This window comes from Cololabis saira, chromosome 16, assembly GCF_033807715.1.
Source record: "Cololabis saira isolate AMF1-May2022 chromosome 16, fColSai1.1, whole genome shotgun sequence".
Lineage (NCBI taxonomy): Eukaryota > Metazoa > Chordata > Actinopteri > Beloniformes > Belonidae > Cololabis > Cololabis saira.
Window position 1 is genome coordinate 35,258,312 of NC_084602.1, and position 25,511 is coordinate 35,283,822.

The 25,511-nt window shown below is 42.3% G+C and overlaps 1 protein-coding gene across 8 annotated transcripts in view; it reads right to left on the reverse strand.

The window, feature by feature from the left end:
* smoc1 (SPARC related modular calcium binding 1) overlaps window positions 1-25,511 on the reverse strand; it is a 117,327-nt gene that overhangs the window by 32,888 nt on the left and 58,928 nt on the right. For all 8 annotated transcript variants that reach the window (XR_009784243.1, XM_061743370.1, XM_061743369.1 and 5 more), the window contains 3 exons: window positions 25,421-25,489; window positions 8,929-9,121; window positions 455-537 (listed from right to left, as the gene is read on the reverse strand). Coding sequence is in view for 7 of the 8 variants with exons in the window: in XM_061743370.1 (XP_061599354.1) it covers window positions 455-537; window positions 8,929-9,121; window positions 25,421-25,489 (345 nt within the window). In the remaining variant the exon portion in view is untranslated. The remainder of the gene's footprint in view (window positions 1-454; window positions 538-8,928; window positions 9,122-25,420; window positions 25,490-25,511) is intronic.

Below are 25,511 nucleotides of genomic sequence, written 5' to 3' on the forward strand. Positions count from 1 at the left end.
CTTTGCTACTTCCTTCCTTCCTTCTTTTCTCCTTTCTTCCTTACTTCCTTCCTTCCTTCATTCCTTCTTTTCTCCTTCCTTCCTTCCTTCCTTCTTTTCTCCTTTCTTCCTTACTTCCTTCTTTCCTTCATTCCTTCTTTTCTCCCTTCACCCTCCCTTTACCCAAAGACAGCACAAGGGTTAAAGGTGTTCTATTGGTAACGGGGGGGCTTTTATTGTGAAGGAGCCAGGTGAGTTAGAAGAGTTTCTACACCATGTTTTAGTAATTTAACTTTCGTGGCTTGGTAAATAGATTCATCTGCTTAGACATTGTGTTTCTGACATGATGGAGCATTTACTGCTGCAGCGGGAACTTCAAACACCGAGGAATCTCCTCCTTTCTCAGGAAAGGAAAGCTGCAGAGTGATGGGAAAGAAGTTTCTCCAGTTGTGAAACAGAAGGCGGGGAAGGGAACCTGCGAGCTCTCGGCCCTGGAACGGGTCCTCGATGTCCGGGAGGCGAGATCGCGCCGCTCCGTCACACTCCGGCTTCTGGTACCTGTTTCAGAGAGACGAGAGACGGACCCGTCACACCAAACACAAGCAAACCACAACAAACGAAAAGGTTGAGACGTTAAAAGAGGGGGACATGTGGACACGGATTTGGCTGATACTTGAATCAAAGCCTGAAAACTTTTTCCCAGCTTCTGTTGCCACGGTGACGCGCCAGACCCATAATTCAGAGCGGGAAATGCTGGTCGGCCCATTTAAGTCAACGGACAACAGAGACGCTGCCAACCAAACCAGTGAGCCAGAGATTGGAGAGAGAGAGACCCTCGCAGGAGTGAAGACGAGGCCAGATTCTAAATCGATCTCATATTAATTCCTAAAAATCGATTCGTATGTCTAAAGATCGATTTTTTTTTTATCATTACAACTTTTTTTTTGTTTATCCCCAAAAAAGGAATGTTTTGTTGGAGATGAGAATAACTAGTGCCATGTTTTTGCCTTTAAATATGTTTAAAGGTATGAAAACATTAAAGTTTTCAGTTATAATTGCATAAATTGTCTATATTTCATTACTTTATATACTGTCTTGGGGCTACATATGCATAAAATGCTAATAACCAAATTCTCAAAAATTTTAAACCGAAATAGACCAAAAAAAATGGAAAACTAAAACCGATTTCATCCGTCTCTGTTTTCATCATTACAACTTTTGGTATTTTTTTGTTTATGCCCAAAAAATGATTTTTTTGTTCGACACGGGAATAACTGGTGCCATGTTTTTGCCTTTAAATATGTTTAAAGGTATGAAAACATTAAAGTGTTAGGTTATAATTGCATAAATTGGCTATATTTCATTACTTTGTATACTGTCTTGGGGTTACATTTGCATAAAAAACCAAATTCTCAAAAATTAAAAACCGAAATAGACCGAAAATGGGAAAAAATAAAACTGGAATCTGGGGAAAAAATAAGACCGATTTCATCCGTCTCTGTTTCCTCCCTGGATCTGTTTGGTAATTCTGACCCACATGATGTTTCTGAAAGCAGTTCTATCAGCATTCTGGGAGCTGATTGGTCCTTACAGCATCATTAGCTGTTAATACTTGCTGTTTAATCTCAAAAATTAAAAATTATGACTAAATATCGTCGTCAACAAACCTTTATCACCTGAGGAAAACGAGACACAACGAAAATGCTGGTCATGTGAGGATAACAATAATTAAATATATAATGCAATATCGTAGATGAATAAAAACCAGACTAAAATGTAGATTACAAAATAAAAACTCTGCAAAAACGTGTCTTCATTTTCGTTGACCAAAACGAGACGAAATGTTCTAACAAAGATCCTTAATCTCCATGTTTTCAGTAGTTTCTCTGGTTTAATGTCCATGTTTTCAGTAGTTTCTCTGGTTTAATGTCCATGTTTTCAGTAGTTTCTCTGGTTTAATGTCCATGTTTTCAGTAGTTTCTCTGGTTTAATGTCCATGTTTTCAGTAGTTTCTCTGGTTTAATGTCCATGTTTTCAGTAGTTTCTCTGGTTTAATGTCCATGTTTTCAGTAGTTTCTCTGGTTTAATGTCCATGTTTTCAGTAGTTTCTCTGGTTTAATGTCCATGTTTTCAGTAGTTTCTCTGGTTTAATGTCCATGTTTTCAGTAGTTTCTCTGGTTTAATGTCCATGTTTTCAGTAGTTTCTCTGGTTTAATGTCCATGTTTTCAGTAGTTTCTCTGGTTTAATGTCCATGTTTTCAGTAGTTTCTCTGGTTTAATGTCCATGTTTTCAGTAGTTTCTCTGGTTTAATGTCCATGTTTTCAGTAGTTTCTCTGGTTTAATGTCCATGTTTTCAGTAGTTTCTCTGGTTTAATCTCCATGTTTTCAGTAGTTTCTCTGGTTTAATGTCCATGTTTTCAGTAGTTTCTCTGGTTTAATGTCCATGTTTTCAGTAGTTTCTCTGGTTTAATGTCCATGTTTTCAGTAGTTTCTCTGGTTTAGTTCTGCTGGGTGACGTTAGTCCTCAATCCCAGTCGCTGCAGCGGGGAATCAGATCCAGAAGATGCAGCTGCAGAGTTAGAGGCTGATGCCGTTAATGCAGAGCTCTAGGTTCACGTTATTAAAAACAAAGGCTGAGAGAAGAAGAAGATCCATCTTTGGATCCACTTTCCTACATAGACGTGGAAAAGAAAACCCAATGTGTCGTCGGAAAAGAAAAAGATGGGGAGAAATGCAGAAAAATAAATATGTTGTAAACTCAAATTAGAGTCTTCTGTATCTGGAATGAATGTTTTCTTGAGTCTATAAGGTAACAATAATATAATAATACGTACGAATTGTTACAGATTACTTTTGTAATACTGTATTTGACCCGGTCTTTGTACGTTTTGACCGTATAGAAACGTAATTCTTACCATTTTAAGAATGAGATGTACCTGCTGTACTCTACTGCCCTTACTTTTTAACAACTTGTGCTTTTTATTATTTCACCTTTTTCTTATCATTTTATTTCATTTTATTTGTTATTTACTGTTTAATTGTGTCTTGCTGCTTTTAATGTTGATGTAAAGCACTTTGAATTACCTTGTGTTGAATTGTGCTATACAAATAAACTTGCCTTGCCTAATAAGATAACCTTGTTTGAATTGTAAAATGGGTTTGGATAAATACAATCTTTGACTAAAACTAGAATAAAATGATCCTGGACAATTCTGACTAAAATAAGACTAAAATGCTCAGACTTTTAGTCAACTGAAACTTGACACGACTAAAAGGAGAATAAACGTGACTAAACTAATAAAAACTAAAATAATAGCTTGACCCAAAGACTGGACTAAAACTAGAACTGAAACAGTTGCCAGAAACAACACTAGTGAGCGTTTCTGCCATCAAAATCAATTAAGACGTTTATTTAGTTTTCCAAAGTGGAACAAAGACTTGGAGCTTGGGGAAGAATCGCTGGTGGAGACTGAGACCCCGTCCACACGTAGCCGGATATCTGCGGATATCTGCTAAACCGGAGATATTTTCCTACGTTTTGACCTGTCATCCACACGAAAACGCAAATAAACGAAGGTTTAAAAAAACTCCGGGCAAAGTGAAGATTTTTGAAAACTCCGTTTATGTAGATGCGTGTAGACACACACAACCGGAGTTTTGCGTTTTCGAACGTCACATTATGCGCCAAAACAACAACAAATCTGCTCTGACGTGCGACTTTTGTAGAACTACAGATGATCCAGCATCTGTTCTCCAAGCCATTTATTAAATAAATGGTCTCTGGTCTTGACCACCGCTTACTGCGTTACACCGACGCAGAGCCTACACCGTAGGGTACGCGGCGACGCACGCCGTACGGAGTAGGGCCCGCAGACCCGCCGCGGAGCCCGCAGAGGTGCAGCGTCCACGGATAGAATGCGGTTAGAATGCTTATGAATGTGGTCGAAAACGCAGATCTTCGGTTATGTGTGGATGCAAATTTTTTTATAAACTGAGGGGGGAAATATTCGTTTTTAAAAATACCCGGCTACGTGTGGACGGGGTCTGAGATGCCGTCGGTGCCGAGGACGAAGGCCGGTCCATCCTCGCTGGGAAGTCCAAGCGTCACGACTAGGGCTGAAACGATTCCTCGAATAATTCGAGTAATTAGATTACAAAAAATGATCGAGGATTTTTTTCTGCCTCGAGGAATTGTTTAATTTATCTATTTTTTTTTTCTTTTTTCGTTTAATTTCACCAGTTCAAAGCAGGTATTACGCCCGGACTACATTTAATGCGACACAACGCGCTGCCGCCGCGCCGCGCACATAAAGTTAGAAGAAAGAGATGGCGGATATGTTTGGTTTTAGTAACATGCCATAGACTACGGCGTAGGCTCTGCATTGTTGTAACGCAGAACCATAAATCAGCCTTCACCCGGTACATACATAGGTTCCTGTAAACCTCTGTTCCCGCTACAGTTTTAACTAAAAGAAAATGTGCCCCAATACAGCAGGTTTCATAATTTTATTTTGAACACTGCCAAAACTCTAACTTAAAACTTAACTAGAACTTAAAATGTGCTTGACACAAATGAAAGTTCAATTTTAACACGTGGGAAAAACACCTAACCTTATAAGTTATGTGTGTTATCAGGTGTAATGGCATTTTTAGGTTAGAAATAAGAAAATTTCTTGGTAAGATCCTTAGTTTTTTGAGTGAATCAGTGAATTTTGTCGACTGGTGTAAGTTCAGGGTTTTTAAATGCACAGCCATGAAACTACTGTATTATATAATTTAGTCTTAGTACTATCAATTATCAAACATCTAACATCTTATGTATATTTAGAATTGCTCTTTAACTAAACAAAAATATGTTTTATCCGATTACTCGATTAATCGATGGAATTTTCAGTAGAATACTCGATTACTAAAATATTCGATAGCTGCAGCCGTAGTCACAACGTTTTATAACTTTTTCATTTATTTTGATCTTTTGAAGGTCATTAAGCTTCATTCTTATTAAAAGCTAGTGAAAACATGAAGCTGAGGTGTAAATAAAGCCGTGACAAAGCGTCTGGCCTGCAGCCGGCGTGACTCCTTCCCTCCAGACGTTCGTGTCCTGCTTCTTGGATCCGGTGGAAAACCAGAGCATGTGCATCTCATTTGCCTTTTTTTAATTTATTTTCTTCCTTCGTTTCAAAGGGCAACAACTTGTCATTTCTTTTCTTTCACAACCGGCAAAAGTCCTTGATCCAAGATGTCCGACGCATTACTGGGCCGTCCCGGGAGGAGGGAGGAGGGTCGTGATGAGGTTAAATGGAATATATTTTTATGTGAAAAAGTAAACGCTTTGAAACTTTGATTCTTCAAAAACGCAGGACAGGATTTGGTCTGGGGACATTTTTCTGAAACTCCTGGGATCAAATGTGGGCCGTCGATTCATTTTCATTTCATTTGGCATCTTTGGGGGGAAAAAAAAAACCTTCTGATCGTAAAAACATCTACACTTCATCTTACAACGGAAGGACTGCCATCCTCGCTCGGCGGGCCGGTTCACGTGTTTATCAGCTCGCTGACATCCCTGCAAACATTCGGTCGCCTCACCCAGGTCTGCGTTTGAAGCGTGAAACCCGCGTTCTCAAATCACACCGGAGCGAAGGTTTGATCAATCACAGCACGAGCCGCATTGTTCAACACATTTCTGGCTCCGAGGAGGAAGAAACTAACCGTTGTGGCTCTCCCATGTCCCAGAGGCAGAGTAAACATTAGCAACTGATCTGAAAACACAAGTCCTTCCAGGAGCTGAGTGTTTACAGCTTACAGATATTCCCATTGCTGCTGCACACTAATTGTCTTTCCAACCGACGACCTTGGAGCTAAACCTGGATCTAAAAGCAGCAGCGGCGTCTGGATGGAAAAGTCTATTAACTTTAGTGATCCGTCAACTTTTCTTAGCCTGAACTTTGCTTCTGTGGGATGAGGGACGGTGTCTCGCGGTTGCACTGCCTATAACTCTTGAACAAATACGGTTGTCCCTCTGAGGACTAGCAGTCCGTAGGAACATCATTCGGCAAAAATGTAGCCCTGGCTGCGGCTGCTTGTAGTAACGGCCCGTCAGAACTCCAGAACCGACGGCGGGACACTTGCACAAAGTTACAACCCAGTTAAAAGGGGATCCATACTTATTGAGTACTAATTCACAATAAATCAGGAAGACGCCGTTCAGACCTGCTGTTAAAATGCATTACAAGCCCCCAACTAGAGCTGGGTATCGATTCAAATGTCAAGAATCGATTCGATTCCGATTCTTAAGATTCAGAATCGATTATCAAGATTTGATTCGATCCGATCCGATTCGATATTTATTTGGGTAAGTGTTGCCTGGATTATATGACTGTAAAATAACTATTGAAATAATAATTTCACAATAATTATTGTGAAATAACTAAGAAATAAATAACTCAAATAGGCATTCTATATCCATATAAAGTGCAAAAAAAAAAAAGAAATTGCAACAGCTCAAGCAGTAAATAAATTATTTTAGCTTGTCTGATTTATTCTGTCACCAGACACACGGCTTGCCATGACGCACCCGACATTTTTCAGGTATTTCATGACAAACCGTGTCTGATAACAGAGAAACCAAACAAGCTATAGTAAATATAGATAATATGAACTTCATTGAACTAATATAACATTTAGAAATTTAAGCTGAAATGTCCAGCATTTTCTCTAAAGAAAAGTTAATAACTACTGGGACTACTGGGATTAAAGTTAACCAGGCAAAAATGTAATGATGGAAAAAAAATAAAATACATTTTAATAAAAAAAAAAAAAAAAAAATCGATCTTTAGACATACAAATCGATTTTTAGTAATTAATATGAGAATCGATTTAGAATCAGAAAATCGATTTTTTTCAACACACGCCTACCCCCAACGGCAGGTCTGATAACTCAGGGATACAAAAGCCTGATGGGATGGATTCAGGGCTCATTAAATACACCTGTGTCATCAGCATAGGTGCAGAAATGAACACAATGAAGCTCCCTGTTGTTCAGTTTCCTCTTTGGGGAAAAAAAGGTTTGCAGCCGATATTCTGTGCTCTGGCTTAGGGCTGGGCGATATATCGAGATTTTAATATATATCGATATATTTTCAAACGCGATATGGTACGAGACAATATCGTTTATATCGATTATTTTTTTTTTAATTTTTTTTTTATGATTTTGATATAGCTTATTTTGTGACAAATTGACATGAATGTTTTATTTGACATTTGCACAAATGTTTTGTTATTTGCACAACTGTCAACCTCAGTGGAAAGTCTGCCTGTTACTGTCTACATTGTATTAATTGCACAGTGTATTTGAATTTAATTGTTATGCAGGAAAGGGATATTTGTTTTATTTTATTCAAGAAGCATTTTTATTCTATATATGCAGGCAGTTTATTTTTATTTCATTTGTTTTATACATTTTGATATTGTGCAGACCTCTGTTAATAAAGGAACCTGTGTGACATTTGGCACGAGGCTTTGCTTTAAAACTGACTGTTTTTTTAAGGGTTTGCCTCAGAAAAAAATGAAGCTAACAGAGATGCTAACAGAGATGCTATGCTATAATGCTTTGGGGGAAACCCCAATTATGGCACAGAAAAAATATTGATATATATCGAGTATCGCCATTCAGCTAGAAAATATCGAGATATGACTTTTGGTCCATATCGCCCAGCCCTACTGGCTCAGTTACCTCCAGCTTCTGCCTTTGGCAATTCAAAATAAACACATTTGGTGTTTGCAGGTGGAACTGATGTGCTTGTTTATTTGGGTACAGAGCGGGAAGGTTGAGTCCGATCCCCCAAGATGCACCTGGACACATATTAATGCGCTAGACATGCGTTAACGCGAGGTCTGAATGAGCCCTTTGATTCAGCCCCAGAGCTGATAGGACATCTTTCAAGAGTGGGCGGAGTCAGACCCCTGACTCCGCCCTGAAAATCGTCTGGTTTGAACAGAACTGCAACGACATGGACGCAGGGCATGGGACAGGGAGCGGCTAGTTCTCCATCTTTGTGGTATTGTAAATAAAACCATGTCCCAGACATCTTCAGGAAAGTGTTTTTACAAATAAGCAGTAAAGCATAAAGCAGGGGTGTGTAATGTGCGGCCAAACCGAAATGTTAATTTACTAAAAAGGAAGGCATAAATAATTGCCATGAATCGCAGCATATCCGATAATATATTTCTTCTACAAATCCATCATTATTCCACAAATAGAGCAGTTTTCGACATTTTTTTAGTTTTCTAGAATGCATTTGCCCATTTTATTTCTTTGTAGACAGTCGTTTATTTTTATTAACAGACTACTATTATATATTTTCGCAGGAAAAATATCACTGCTAAAAAAGATGATAGAAGATATTTATTCGGAGAATGTCAGTTTTGAATACGAGGAAAATGACAAAGTAAAACAGTTAAAAGAGAAGTTCGGCACACTGGCGTAAATATCCGCGCCAATTTTTAAAAATAAATACACTTAATTGTACTGGAAAAATCTCTAAATCACAAAGAAACACTCTTGGATGTAATAAGAAAGATTTTGCTTTTAATTAAATTTCCTATAAAAAAGCGAAATATAAAAAAAACATACTTGTTTCTGTTTATCTTTTTAAAATTATATTAAAAGTATCTTATCTCATAATTTGAAAAAAAAAGAAGAGAAATTTCAAGAAAAGATCCTGAAGAAATATATTTTACATAATTAGAGTGTAAACAAAGTGCATATTTCCTTTAAAATTAACTAAACTGATATTGGATTAGATAACAATAGTAAAAAAGAATTAGAAAAAAAATAATTTTGCACCGTTTTTGTTATTTTGAGTGTGCGGCCCGCGAGAAAACCAAGGCCCACCAAGCAAAATGAGTTTGAGACCCCCGGCATAAAGAGATGTAGTCCGTGACGTTACCTGGTGGAGGTTCCAGGGATGGGCCGGCCCGTGTCCACCAGAACGCACCAGCAGTAGCCCGTGGACTGGTGGCACTGCACTGCTTTGTAAAGACCCCCGGGCCCGCAGTCCGGGATGAAGATGGGTTTGTGGGGACTCTGCCGAGCTTCTTCCAGGGCGTTCAGCTTCTCCTGGTCACAAGAGGGAACTTTCTCTAGAAACCATGAGAAACACACTCAGAGACGGAGCACCGCTAAGACAGGAAACCACATCAAAACGCTGCAGGCCCGATTCAGACGGGACCATGTATGGACAGGGAGACGGGGGTGACCGGCTGAGTGATTATCGGGTCACAGATACTTCATCCATATCTTATAAATATGTCTATGATGCTGGTCCAGATGGAGGCCGTTGTTTAGAGGATGAGAACTCTCCTCTATTTACATTCACATCCATTTAGCTCATTGCTCTCTCTTGAGTCAAATACAACAGAGCTGGAGGCTGAGGCGGTTACCATGGCGATGAAGTGTGTTATTACCTGATTCTGATCCATTTTAACACGAACCTGTGGGAGTCGGGTTCCTGACCCCGAAACCCCAACTGAGCTGTGAACAATATGTCTGCTAATACTGGACCGTGTAACACAATGCCAATAGGGAAGGAAATAAGCAATGGTCTTGGAGAAATGATCACTGCTGCACATCAATCTGTGAAAGATTATAAAAACCATTTTTCGAACAATACAGATTGAGAAAGATTAATTACAAATGAAAAGTATTAAACACAGCAGATGCTCCTCCCACAAGTGATTTACTGGAAGTTCCACAGGAGGTTTGCACATCTGCCAAACCCCGCCACATCTGGGACAATGTCGTCTGGACAGGTGAGACCAAGGTGGAGGTGTTTGACTTTGATGTTCAACATCGTGTTTGGTGAAAACCAAGCAACACTCAACACAGCACGGGGGTGGAGGAGCGATGATCTGGGCTTGCTCTGCAATCAGGCCCCGTTTCCACGTAGCAAAAACGGTGGCGTTTTCATGCGTTTTAGCCGTTCGTTTACACGAAAACGAAGCTCAAAGTCACCAAAAACCATCATTTCTGAAAACTCCGGCCAAATTGGAGATTTGCTCCGTCTTCACGTTTGCTTGTAAACAGAGAGAAACAGACATTTAGGCTTCAGAACGTCACATTATGAGACAGAAACGTCACCAGCGTCATGAGTGTGACCTGTGTTTACAATTTGTTTGGCCACCATCAATATTTTCTTGTATTTTACCTGTTTTATATTCTAAAGTCACACTTAAAAGTAACTCCACTTCTCTGTCACTCCAAACGAAAGACTCTCGTTCATCTTGGAAGTAACTGGCAGTCAAGGCTGATTTATGGTTCCGCGTTACACCAACGCAGTCGATTTAACGCGGAACCATATTATTCAGGCTTCACACGTGTCATTTGTTGTTTTTTTTCCAGTACTCTGATTGGCTAGCATGACTTTATCTTCTCGTTACACTGCCCCCTGTAGGTTTGGCTGCTCATAGCACCTTAACAGCTATTTATGCAGGTTCTGGGTGTAAATGATGGTATTTTTCAAAACGTAGAGGGGGAAATATCCGTTTTGAGAAATTTTGAGAAAAAAAGACGAAATGTCGAGAAGAGTCGAAATTTTGAGGAAAAAGTCAAGATAAAAATTGTCGAAATTTTGAGAAAAAAGTCAAAATTTTGTGAAAAAAGATGACATTTTGAGAAAAAAGTTGAAATTTTGAGAAAAAAGACAAAATGTCGAGAAGAAAGTCGAGATTTTGAAATTTTGAGAAAAAAGTCAAAATTTTGAGAAAAAAGCTGAAATGTCAAGAAACTCCAAACGAAAGACTCTCGTTCATCTTGGAAGTAACTGGAAGTTACTCGTGTCATTTGTTGATGTTTTTTTCCAGGATTCTGATTGGCTAGCATGACTTTATCTTCTCGTTACACTGCCCCCTGCAGGTTTGGCTGCTCATAGCACCTTAACAGCGTATTTATGCAGGTTCGTGTAAATGATGGTATTTTTCAAAACGTAGAGGGGGAAATATCTGTTTTTGTAAATACGGCTATGTGGAAACATGGCCTTAGAGTGCACCTTGAAACCCTCGGTGGACCAACCAAAACTTGATGCAATCTGATCCGGATCACAGCGAATCTACATCAGAACGACTGTAATGAAGAATCGGAGGTTTTGGAACGGCCTCGTCAACGAGGACTAGGGATGGACGGTATGGACTAAAAAATGTATCACGATAATTTATGGCATTTATCCCGATAAAAAATAAAAATAAAAATAAAAAATAAAAATGACGATAAAAAAAATACCAATTCAACTCCACCTTTGTAACTATAAATCTATCACCACATTCAGTCTTTGGAGCCAAAACACTGCTCTAAAAGATACTAAATATACTAAACGTCATCAATGGGAATCTTCCTTCCTTCCTTCCTTCCTTCCTTCCTTCCTTCCTTCCTTCCTTCCTTCCTTCCTTCCTTCCTTCCTTCCTTCCTTCCTTCCTTCCTTCCTTCCTTCCTTCCTTCCTCTTTTCTCCCTTCCTTCCTTCCTTCCTTCCTTCCTTCCTTCCTTCCTCTTTTCTCCCTTCCTTCCTTCCCTTTGGGTCAAAATGACCTAATTCTCCTGTTCCTTCTTTCCTCCTGCTCCCTCCCTCCTTCCTTCCTTCCTTCCTTCCTTCCTTCCTTCCTTCCTTCCTTCCTTCCTTCCTTCCTTCCTTCCTTCCTTCCTTCCTTCCTTCCTTCCTCTTTTCTCCCTTCCTTCCTTCCTTCCTTCCTTCCTTCCTTCCTCTTTTCTCCCTTCCTTCCTTCCGTCCTTCCTTCCTTCCTCTTTTCTCCCTTCCTTCCTTCCTTCCTTCCTTCCTTCCTTCCTTCCTTCCTCTTTTCTCCCTTCCTTCCTTCCGTCCTTCCTTCCTTCCTCTTTTCTCCCTTCCTTCCTTCCTTCCTTCCTTCCTTCCTTCCTTCCTTCCTTCCTTCCTTCCTTCCTTCCTTCCTTCCTTCCTTCCTTCCTTCCTTCCTTCCTTCCTTCCCGTATGTTGTACATGGATTTAACGCAGAACCATAAATCAGCTTTACACAAAAACATCATCAACGGGAATTTATCGTTTTTACCGCAACATGACAAATTCTTACCGTGAGGAATTTTTTTGACGGTTTATCGTGAACGGTAAAATATCGCCCATTCCTACCGACCACCACCTCTATCAACCACCACCTCCACCGAACTACGTCCCAAGATCGACCACCACCTCCATCCAACTACATCCCAAGATCAACCACCACCTCCATCGAACTACGTCCAAAGATCAACCACCACCTCCTTCGAACTATGTTGCAAAATCGACCACAAACTCCATCGAACTACGTCCAAAGATCAACCACCACCTTCATCAAACTACGTCCCAAGATCAACCACCACCTCCATCAAACTACGTCCCAAGATCGACCACAATCTCCATTCCTCCTTCCTTCCGTCCGTCCGTCCGTCCGTCCGTCCGTCCGTCCGTCCGTCCGTCCGTCCGTCCGTCCGTCCGTCCTTCCTTCCTTCCTTCCTTCCTTCCTTCCTTCCTTCCTTCCTTCCTTCCTTCCTTCCTTCCTTCCTTCCTTCCTTCCTTCCTTCCTTCCTTCCTTCCTTCCTTCCTTCCTTCCTTCCTTCCTTCCTTCCTTCCTTCCATAAATCATCTTTACACAAAAACATCATCAACAGGAATTTATCGTTTTTATCGCGAGATGACACATTTTTACCGTGGGGAATTTTTCTGACGGTTTATCGTGAACGGTAAAATATCGCCCAATCCTAACGAGGACGACTCATAAGCACCTTAAGAGACTCAAAACCTAAAAACCTCAACCAGCTGAAGTGACAAAGGTTGGGCTAAAGTCCTCGGCCGTTAAAGATTTTACAAGCTGTTGAATCACAGAGGTGCTCAGTATTCCCCGTGTGACGTTAGTTTCTGGTGTTTCCCACAACGATTAGAGAAACGTTTACACAAGAACCCAACTGGAGCATAAAGTGATGTACAAAACTTAGAATCACTAAAGTCACGGTCGTGGAAAGTGCAGTTGTTTCCTTAATTTCAGATTAGAACGAACATGCAGGAGGTGTTTTTGTTGTTTTTACCTTTGGACCAAACGTCTGGCAGGAAGCTGTTCTGGAGTGTCATTTTAGAACCAGTTTTGTATTTATCTAATTGTGTCGAATGCGTCTCTCTACGTATCGGTCGTAGTTTAAATTAATGTGTCAATCACAGACTCGGAGTAAACAAACACAAACAAAGAACCGCCTGTATTTTTAGGAGTTTCCTGTCCGACACAATCTGCCAGAGCAGAACTGATCCCTGGAGCCGGTCCAGAGGAAACCAGACTCAGATTATCCTCTGACCTGTTTGGACCCAGAACTGGAAATCCTGTGGCTGAGTTGGACCGGCGCTTGTTAGTACAACTTTCCTTTGTCCAACGCTCCGCCTGCCTGTTCCAGCTTGTTGCTTTTCTTATTTTCCACCTTCATCCATCTCACCCCAAAGCCCCCACCCCCCGCCGGGTAACAGAGAAACACATTGTGCTTATGATAATAAAATATAGTTATATTTTCTGGTGTCTTCACTGGACACACGTACTAATTACTCCCATTTCTGGGGGGGAAATTAGTTGGATAAATGTTTAACCCTAACCCACCTGGACCTCAATTAACTAAACACCTCCTCCATCCAACCACCACCTCCATCAAACTACGTCCCAAGACCGACCACTAGGGTTGGGCGGTATGGACTAAAAAATGTATCACGATAATTTCTGGCATTTATCCCGATAACGATAAAAATGACGATAAAAAAATACCAATTCAACTCCACCTTTGTAAATATAAATCCACCATGTTTGTTACACAAAAACGTATCAACGGGAATTTATCCTTTTTTCTTTCTTTCTTTCAGGCACATTTCCTTCCTTCCTTCCTTCCTTCCTTCCTTCCTTCCTTCCTTCCTTCCTTCCTTCCTTCCTTCCTTCCTTCCTTCCTCCCCTCCTCTTTTCTCCCTTCCTTCCTCCTTTCCTTGTTTTCTCCCTTCCTTCTCCCCTTTCCTTCCTTCCTTCCTTCCTTCCTTCCTTCCTTCCTTCCTTCCTTCCTTCCTTCCTTCCTTCCTTCCTTCCTTCCTTCCTTCCTTCCTTCCTTCCTTCCTTCCTTCCTTCCTTCCTTCCTTCCTTCCTTCCTTCCTTCCCGTATGTTGTACATGGATTTAACACAGAACCATAAATCTTTAAGTTTTACACAAAAACATCATCAACGGGAATTTATTGTTTTTACTGCAACATGACAAATTCTTATCGTGAGGAATTTTTTTGACGGTTTATCGTGAACGGTAAAATATCGCCCATTCCTACCGACCACCACCTCTATCAACCACCACCTCCACCGAACTACGTCCCAAGATCAACCACCACCTCCATCCAACTACGTCCCAAGATCAACCACCACTTCCATCCAACTACGTCCCAAGATCAACCACCACCTCCATCAAACTACGTCCCAAGATCAACCACCACCTCCATCCAACTACGTCCCAAATTCAACCACCACCTCCATCCAACTACGTCCCAAATTCAACCACCACCTCCATCCAACTACGTCCCAAATTCAATCACCACCTCCATCAAACTACGTCCCAAATTCAACCACCACCTCCATCCAACTACGTCCCAAATTCAATCACCACCTCCATCAAACTACGTCCCAAATTCAACCACCACCTCCATCCAACTACGTCCCAAATTCAACCACCACCTCCATCCAACTACGTCCCAAATTCAATCACCACCTCCATCCAACTACGTCCCAAATTCAACCACCACCTCCATCCAACTACGTCCCAAATTCAACCACCACCTCCATCAAACTACGTCCCAAATTCAATCACCACCTCCTTCGAACTACGTCCCAAGATCAACCACCACCTCCATTGAACTACGTCCCAAGATCGACCACCACCTCCATCAAACTACGTCCCAAATTCAATCACCACCTCCTTCGAACTACGTCCCAAGATCAACCACCACCTCCATCAAACTACTTCCCAAGATCAACCACAATCTCTATCCAACTACGTCCCAAGATCAACCACCACTTCCATCCAACTACGTCCCAAGATCAACCACCACTTCCATCAAACTACGTCCCAAGATCAACCACCACTTCCATCAAACTACGTCCCAAGATCAACCACCACTTCCATCCAACTACGTCCCAAGATCAACCACCACTTCCATCCAACTACGTCCCAAGATCAACCACCACTTCCATCAAACTACGTCCCAAGATCAACCACCACTTCCATCCAACTACGTCCCAAGATCAACCACCACTTCCATCCAACTACGTCCCAAGATCAACCACCACCTCCATCCAACTACGTCCCAAATTCAACCACCACCTCCATCCAACTACGTCCCAAATTCAACCACCACCTCCATCCAACTACGTCCCAAATTCAACCACCACCTCCATCCAACTACGTCCCAAATTCAACCACCACCTCCATCCAACTACGTCCCAAATTCAACCACCACCTCCATCCAACTACGTCCCAAATTCAACCACCACCTCCATCCAACTACGTCCCAAGATCAACCACCACCTCCTTCAAACTACGTCCCAAGATCAACCACCACCTCCTTCAAACTACGTCCCAAGATCGACCACCACCTCCTTCAAACTACGTCCCACGATCGACCACCACTTCCATCCAACTACGTCTCAAGATCGACCACCACCTCCATCAAACTACGTCCCAAGATCAACCACCACCTCCATCAAACTACGTCCCAAGATCAACCACCACCTCCATCCAACTACGTCCCAAGATCAACCACCACCTCCATCAAACTACGTCCCAAGATCAACCACCACTTCCATCAAACTACGTCCCAAGATCAACCACCACTTCCATCCAACTACGTCCCAAGATCAACCACCACCTCCATCCAACTACGTCCCAAATTCAACCACCACCTCCATCCAACTACGTCCCAAATTCAACCACCACCTCCATCCAACTACGTCCCAAATTCAACCACCACCTCCATCCAACTACGTCCCAAATTCAACCACCACCTCCATCCAACTACGTCCCAAATTCAACCACCACCTCCATCAAACTACGTCCCAAATTCAATCACCACCTCCTTCGAACTACGTCCCAAGATCAACCACCACCTCCATCAAACTACGTCCCAAGATCAACCACCACCTCCTTCGAACTACGTCCCAAGATCAACCACCACCTCCATTGAACTACGTCCCAAGATCAACCACCACTTCCATCAAACTACGTCCCAAGATCAACCACCACTTCCATCCAACTACGTCCCAAGATCAACCACCACCTCCATCCAACTACGTCCCAAATTCAACCACCACCTCCATCCAACTACGTCCCAAATTCAACCACCACCTCCATCCAACTACGTCCCAAATTCAACCACCACCTCCATCCAACTACGTCCCAAATTCAACCACCACCTCCATCCAACTACGTCCCAAATTCAACCACCACCTCCATCAAACTACGTCCCAAATTCAATCACCACCTCCTTCGAACTACGTCCCAAGATCAACCACCACCTCCATCAAACTACGTCCCAAGATCAACCACCACCTCCATCAAACTACGTCCCAAGATCAACCACCACCTCCATTGAACTACGTCCCAAGATCAACCACCACCTCCTTCAAACTACGTCCCAAGATCAACCACCACCTCCTTCGAACTACGTCCCAAGATCAACCACCACCTCCATCCAACTACGTCCCAAGATCAACCACCACCTCCATCAAACTACGTCCCAAGATCAACCACCACCTCCTTCGAACTACGTCCCAAGATCAACCACCACCTCCTTCGAACTACGTCCCAAGATCAACCACCACCTCCATTGAACTACGTCCCAAGATCAACCACCACCTCCATTGAACTACGTCCCAAGATCAACCACCACCTCCTTCAAACTACGTCCCAAGATCGACCACCACCTCCATCCAACTACGTCCCAAGATCGACCACCACCTCCTTCGAACTACGTCCCAAGATCAACCACCACCTCCTTCGAACTACGTCCCAAGATCAACCACCACCTCCTTCGAACTACGTCCCAAGATCAACCACCACCTCCATTGAACTACGTCCCAAGATCAACCACCACCTCCATTGAACTACGTCCCAAGATCAACCACCACCTCCTTCAAACTACGTCCCAAGATCGACCACCACCTCCATCCAACTACGTCTCAAGATCGACCACCACCTTCATCCAACTACATCCCAAGATCAACCACCACCTCCATCAAACTACGTCCCAAGATCAACCACTAGGGATGGGCGGTATGGACTAAAAAATGTATCACGATAATTTCTGGCATTTATCCCGATAACAATAAAAATGATGATAAAAAAATACCAATTCAACTCCACCTTTTCAACTATAAATCTATCTCGCTCTCAGATCCGCCATGTTTGTTACACAAAAACGTATCAACGGGAATTTATCCTTTTTTCTTTCAGGCACATTTCTTTCTTTCTTTCTTTCCTTCCTTCCTTCCTTCCTTCCTTCCTTCCTTCCTTCCTTCCTTCCTTCCTTCCTTCCTTCCTTCCTTCCTTCCTTCCTTCCTTCCTTCCTTCCTTCCTTCCTTCCCGTACGTTGTACATGGATTTAACACAGAACCATACATTTTTAAGTTTTACACAAAAACATCATCAACGGGAATTTATCGTTTTTACCGTGAGATGACAAATTCTTATCGTGAGGAATTTTTTTGACGGTTTATCGTGAACGGTAAAATATCACCCATTCCTACCGACCACCACCTCCATCAAACTACATCCCAAGATCAACCACCACTTCCATCCAACTAGGTCCCAAAACCGACCACCACCTGCGTCCAACTACGTCAGAACTACATCAAACTACCTCAAAAATGTGTGAGCTGTTTATAAAACTACTTTAAGAGTTAACAGAAAGCTTCTCAGTTTGGAAAGTTCCTGCAGGACCGTCATTTCCATCTCCACCTAACCAAAAGTGTAGACGAGAGTAATCAATAATGACAATACATTAGTTTTAATAATGACAGACCTTGGTCCATGAAAACTACACCGAGCTTTAGATCCCAAAACCAACAAAGCGGCATGGTTAATGGTGACGTTAATAAAGATGGAGGTGGGATGCTGGCCGGTCCAGCAGCAGGCGCCACGAGCAGCGTCAGGTTTCCTGAGCGCCTCCTGTGAAGCCTTGCTCAAGTGTTCGCAGCGCCGTCTTTGCCAAGGTTCCTTCACATCTAAATTATTTAGCAGTGTTTATTATACAGAGGTTATGCTGGCGCCAGCCACCAAGATTCCCCAAAGAACATCGTTTTTCTACATTTACACAAAATAAAAAAAATGCTCTCAAGTCCTTTCAGTCGTGGATGTGAAACTCAATCTGTCCTCTCCGCCTGCCTTGCATATCTGCATTTCTGCTCTATTTATTTTTTGTTTTTGCTTCCTTTTCGGTTTGATTTCTCTTCCCTTGGCAGGAACTGAAAGATGAGAACCACAAACCCCCCCCGAAAAACAAATGCTGTCCTGAAGAAAAGAAAAGACTTGAGAGAGAAACCCACACAAGTGGACGCTGGGAAGTTCACCAGCAAATCCAGCGAATATCTGCAACCGTTCCTCGGGCCGGCAGATAATGGACCAAAGATGAGACGTTTGGTTGTGTTTGGGAGACAGGTTACCCTGCTGTCATCACCCACACTCACATCCAGCGCTGATTATTTTTAAATCATAACTATTATCCGACCGCCCCAGCTCTCCGTCCCGCCGTCCTCCCCTTTTCCTTTCCTTTTCTCCATCCTAATTCCACCCTCCACCTCCCAGCGCCCCAATGGCTTTCAGCTGTGGCGTAATCGCTGCATTATTGTTCCTCGCGAGTCCTTTTTCTGCACTTCAAATAGCTGAAAGGTTTGGAGCGGGGGAACTCCGGGAGGACGGGGGGATGGCTTCGGTCGCAGGAAATGTCAACCCTTCTCACCACAGTTGTTGCTTTATGCATCATCATCATTTATTGGAGTCTGTCTTCACTTATTGTGCCGAGAAGCAAAACACAAGTGCACGCCGCACCATTCCAGACACAGAAATAGGATTTAAAAGGGAACATTTTAAGAAGGACAGCAGATATACACAGACAGGACCACGTCACCTCTCCCTTGTTGGGCTCTTTGCAGGAGACGTAGAAGTAGTCTTACATTTTTGACAGTTTGGAGAGGCCCCTGCTGTATATTTACTATACTTATATTGAGTAGGCCTGTGTTGAAAAAAATAAATTTTCCAATTCTAAATCGATTCTCATATTAATTCCTAACAATCGATTCGTATGTCTAAAGATCGATTTTTTTTCATCATTACAACTTTTGGTATTTTTTTGTTTAACTGGTGCCATGTTTTTGCCTTTAAATCTGTTTCAAGGTTATAGTTTTCAGTTATAATTGCATAAATTGTCTATATTTCGTTACTTTATATACTGTCTTGGGGTTATATTTACATAAAACGCTAAAATCCAAATTCTCAAAAATTTCAAACTGAAATAGACCGAAAATGGAAAAAATAAAACGGAATGTGGGAAAAACTGAAAGCGATTTCATCCGTCTCTGTTTGCTGCCCTGGATCTGTTTGGTAATTCTGCCCCACACAATGTTTCTGAAAGCAGTTCTATCAGCATTCTGGGAGCTGCAATACTTGCTGTTGAATCTCAATATAATACTAATCTAATATGTTGCATAACTACAGTCATATAATTCAGGCAACAGCTCAAAAAACTGTTTTAATAACACTAACCCAAATCAATATCGGAATCGGATCGAATCAAATGTTGATAATCGATTCTGAATCTTAAGAATTCTTGACATTTGAATCAATCCCGAGCCCTGATATGGAGATATATAGACATTTTGTAGAATATTATATTGCATTTCTCTGAGTCCGTTGCAGGTCCACACACTTTTATAGATGAGCTGCGTGACGTGAAGCTCTGGCAGCGACGCGTCTCCTACAACAAAGACGGGCACCGCTTGGCCAAAGCAAACATCTTCACGAACACCGTCTCTCCTGATCATAATTACGGGGTTATCCGGAGACGGAGCCAGAGAATGAATAATGTTGTGCGTGCGGGAGGGCAGTTTCGTGAGGTTTCCCAGCTTGTAAGACGAGACACGTACAGAAGTTTGGGATTCTCAGGGCTGTAAATAGTGAGGGTTGTTGCGCCACATCGTCTCCGTAAGCCACTTCAGCCAGGAGGGAAGACAGAGCAAACGCTGCGTAATCAAATAATCCCTGCTCACGAGCGCTGAGTCTCAGACTCTCCGGATCTGGACCTCAGATGCTGCCAGGACGAGGCGCATCGCCTGCTCAGCAACACACACAGAGGAATTACATCCTTTAAACTGTGTTAGAAGCATTGGACGTCTGGATCGACGGGAGAGCAGCCCTGTAACTATATCTGGGGCTGTGACATCACAGACGCAGATCAGAGTAGCATTAGCCTCCCCGCCTTCACGTGCCCCAAGTTGAGCTCGCTCTGTTTTTCTTGCACCTCAGAAATGGGAGATTTAAAAAAACTCGTGCTGCAGTCGCTGCACCGTCAAACAGGGGAGTAGAACGCCTCGCTGCTAATTCCCAGGGCCAGTTTCATCGTTTGCTAAATTCAAGGAAGTATTTAGTGGATATCTAGTGTATTGTATACCTGTGCTATAAAATCTAACTTCCAAAAGTTGGAAATTCTGTTTTATCCGTTCCACTGGTATCAGTATCAATACAAGTTTCCTCAGTAACCGTTGAATGTACGGTTCCCTGCACATCCAAATCAAGCTATTGGCAACAATGTAGCTGAGGATTAAACTGGAGTTTCCCAGAAATCCAAGTAAACAAGCGCGAGAAGACAATCGATTATTGACTGAGGTGTGTTTGACTCCGCGCCGCTAGGTGGCGCCACACCCACTTTGGCGTTACAAGATAAAACCCCAACCCTGTACAGACCAGCTCCCCTTGAAACACCATCAACATTCAGAAGAGAGTCCAGAAGAGTCGTAGCGTGCTAGCAACCAGCGAACAAAGTCCATAGTTTCTTCGCCTGATTTTCCACAATGCTTTTTATTTGTTCTACCAGTTGCATTAAATCTGGGTGATGGATACGTTTCTGAGGAAAAACACAGAACAACTGAACGTATCAGATGAACGGCGTCAGGAGCGCGAACGCCGCCCAGCTGCCCAGAGGGCAGCGAACATGTTGGGGTTTAATTGAGAAGGAGACAGAGAAAGCTAAACAAATTACACCGGAGGAACCAAACCAGGAAACATGATCCTGGCGGAGCGGGGCGGTTCTTTCAGGCCGTTTTATATTTCATTCTGAGCTGATGTTGGTGAACGCCTGATCTGAGGTATTGTGAGGCGTATGTGTGTATGTATGTATATGTATATATATATATATATATATATGTATATATATATATATATATATATATATATATATGTATGTGTATGTATGTGCATATATATATATATACAGTATATATATATATATATATATATATATATATACACACAGAGCCGCCTAGGAGATTTGCGAGGCCCTGTGCGAAATGGTGGGGGGGGGCCCAAAATTTTTGGGTTTTTCGGGTCGGATCGGGTGTCTATATGTGCAATTTTAACTCTCCAATTAGCAAAATACTGGATACCTTCCCCTGCCTCATCATCATCTCTTGCCTCGACGCGGGGCCCCACGGCTGCTTGAGACCCGGTCGGATTGGTGATTTTTCTAACAAATTTATCAAACGAGCCTTTCAGAGAGGCATTAAACTCTTCCATTTTCTTTAGTTTTTTTCCTTTTTCATCCCCTGATGGAAATTTCCTGAATCTGTCTCGTTCTCTCGACATTGTGTGGCAGTTTGTTCCAACTCCACCGTCTGGATCAGAGCAGCTTGTGTCTGCGCTTGGTCTGATCAGTTGTATTGAACAGACACGCGCATCATTGCACATATATTTATTGATATGCACAGACTAGTACACATTTAGGTCTGTAATGGAACGTGTCTGTTAATATTTATAAGGGAAAAAACGAAAAACAAAAACGAAAAAAAAAAAAGATTTAGAAAAAAAAAATGTTTGAAAAAAAAAAAAAAAGAAACGGCCCATAGCGCGAGGCCCCTTTGGGGCGCGAGCGCCGTGCGGTCGCACGGTTCGCACACCCCTTGCGGCGGCCCTGTGTGTGTGTATATATATATATATATATATATATATATATATATATATATATATATATATATATATATATATATATATATATATATATATATATTGCGTGGAAATGCATCATCTCCTTCAACTTTACATGATGACTCATTTCCATTTTTCCAGAGATGTACAGGAACAGAACATGTTCATGAACAAGAGAGAGGGAGGAAAAAAAGAGCTGAAATAGCAGAACTGGACATTGAAACTGTCTTTGGCCCTCAAATCTGGCTTTTCCCCCACAAGCGATGCCTTCGTCTGTGGTCGGGCCCCTCGTCTTACTCAGCTCCCGCTAATTACTTTTGTAGCTCAATATTCCAAAAACAAAGACTCGTAGGTGCCAAATAATAAAAAGGGTTCTTTCAGGGAAACATGACTTCTTGTCTCATGCAATATTGTTCAAAGGTTGCGACGACATCCATATTTATTTTCCAGGCTCTCTCTTTAAGATGGAAACAGAAAAATCCAGGAACCCGGCTCTCCTCAACCGAGTAGAACCGAACCCTAATTAGCGTTATTACAAACATCTGCGGGGGAAACAGGCTCCGTAAAGAGTTAAATCTGTCTTTGATTCGGAGGAAAGGTCAAACAAAAGACCGACTTTTGCTTGGAGAATTATGTCGTTGTAAACATTTTCGAGTTTTAATTTGGGTCTCATGTTGAGAACCACGATATGGATTTTGTTATGGCCAATTATCTAAAGAACAAACAAACTCAAAAAAAAAAAAAGGGCCAATAGTTTGGTAACCAATTAAAGACAGAGTAAGGAATTCTACTCCAGTTTCTAACTGTGATCAGTTTGTCGTATTCAGTGAATATTTCCATCTCATCAGTTCAGCCTTTCAGGAACGACGGTCTTCATAGAAGCTGTAGATCAGAGGAACATTGCTCTGGAGAACATGGGGGGGGGGGTTTGAGCATGTGCACATGGCCCCGGGTCAAGAGGAGAGGTTTGGGAGTGTTCAGATGTGTCAATAGATGTGAAGTCACCCGGAAATTGCTTACCCTACCTTTAAAAAGATAGAAATAAAACTGCTCTTCTAATATTCGCCTGATATCGCTGTATTTAGGGCCCGAGCACTTGCAGTGCGAAGGCCTTATTGAATCTGTAGGACGAATCTGTAGCCCTCCCTTCTGACGAAAGGAGGGCCTTTTTGCCCCCCTAAACGTGCCCAAAAAGTCACCAAATTTTGCAGGCAAGCCAGTCCTGGCAAAAAATGTGATATTTAATGGTAGCGCCCCCTTGAAAACTTTGTGCCTCAAGCCCCACGATACGGTTTGACGTACATGCACGGAAATCAGTACACACCTGTATCATGTCACAACTTAAAGAAAAGTCTCTTAGCGCCATGGCTGAAACCGAACAGGAAGTCTGCCATTTTGAATTAATCGTGTAATTTTGGCGAAATTTATGCCATTCCTTCGGCAATTAATACGGCCCGAACCGTAACGTGCCCCCAAGTGTGTTATACATCAAAATGTGCGTCTCCATCCTGCGACAACGCGCATTACTTTTCTCTTTCAAAAGTGTTACCATGGCGACGCTAGACGCCAAAAAGCGTGCCCACACATTAGTCCCGCCCCTTCTTCTGATTGGTTGTCCCTTTTTTCTGCTATAACTTTTGAATGGTTTGACATATGAAGTCATGGGTGGTGTCATTTCTGATATGCTTATGGGGGCGGTGGCCGTGAGTGCGAGGGCCCGTTCATCGCTGCTTGCAGCTTTAATTTCTGCTTGAGACTGAATGATGAACTGATGGTCATTCAAACTGTGATGTAATAAAGATTATTGGTCTTTTATGGTCATATAGGTGTACTTTAAATAAAAAGAGCCATATAACGCCAGTCCAGTCCAGTCCTGTTTTTACCAGCTGAAGTTGCTTTCCAAAATCAAATCTTTTTTATCTCCTGATAATCTCCACAAAGTTGTCCCTGCTTTTATTCTGTCTCGCCTGGATTATTGTAACGCCCTTTACACCGGTATTTCTCAATCATCACTCCACCGCCTTCAGTTGGTACAAAACGCTGCTGCTCGTCTGATCACTGCCTCGAGAACATTTGAACATATCACTCCAATCCTGTCGTCCCTTCACTGGCTTCCTGTTCAATATCGCATTGATTTTAAAATTCTATTACTGACTTTTAAGGCCCTAAATAACCAAGCCCCTAGTTATTTTAAATACCTTTTGACCCTGGTTGCTGGTGGCCTGGGTTCCGGGTTCTTCCTGGTCGGTCTCTGGTCTCGCGGGTGGCGGGGTTGCTCCCCCGCCTCCCCTACTATAGATACACTTCAGGTGGAGCTTTGTTTGGTTTATTACACACACACACACACACACACACACACACACACACACACACACACACACACACACACACACACACACACACAAACATACTGTATACACACTCACGTACACGTATACATATTCATACATTCATGCATGCACACATGCACACATACACACACATAGCCACACATATGCATACACACACACAGTTACATTTAGCCACGCATACATATACACGCTCATACAAACACACACACATTCACACATATATAGCCACTCAGTTACACACGTACATACACATACACACACATACACAGCCACACAAACATATACATACACACACACACACACATAGCCACAAAGACAAGTACACACACACGCACGCATACTCACACACACACACACACACACGCGCATGATCATATACATACACGCACACACACACACACACACACATAGACATACACACTGGCTTGTTCACCTGCATGCTTGCTCTGTAGTTTTTGGGGTTACTTAGCGGTAGCGGTAGCTTAGCTCAGACTGTGATTTGGGTTGATTGCTGCTTGTGTTTGGGTCGGCTCCGTGTTGGTTTTGTTGGTTTTGTGTCTTGTTTGTGGTTTTTGTTGCAGAAAAAAGTCAGATATATATATATACGGGACGAAGAAGAGAGACGCAAAGATTTTGTGACAGCATATATATATATATATATATATATATATATATATATATATATATATATATATATATATATGCTGTCACAAAACAGTGCATATGCTGTCCCAACAGTAACTTGGGAGTAACTGCGAGGGTTTCACGAACAATTAAGGTTTCTCGATTATAGGATGGCAAGACGACGCTGAACAAAGGGAGCGTTTCTTTTTCCCACCTTGCTTTCTGGAGGTGGAGTAGTTCTTGGTCGGCAGATGCCTCGTCCACAGCGTCGGCGGCGTCGTCCCTGCGGCAGCAGAAACAGAAAG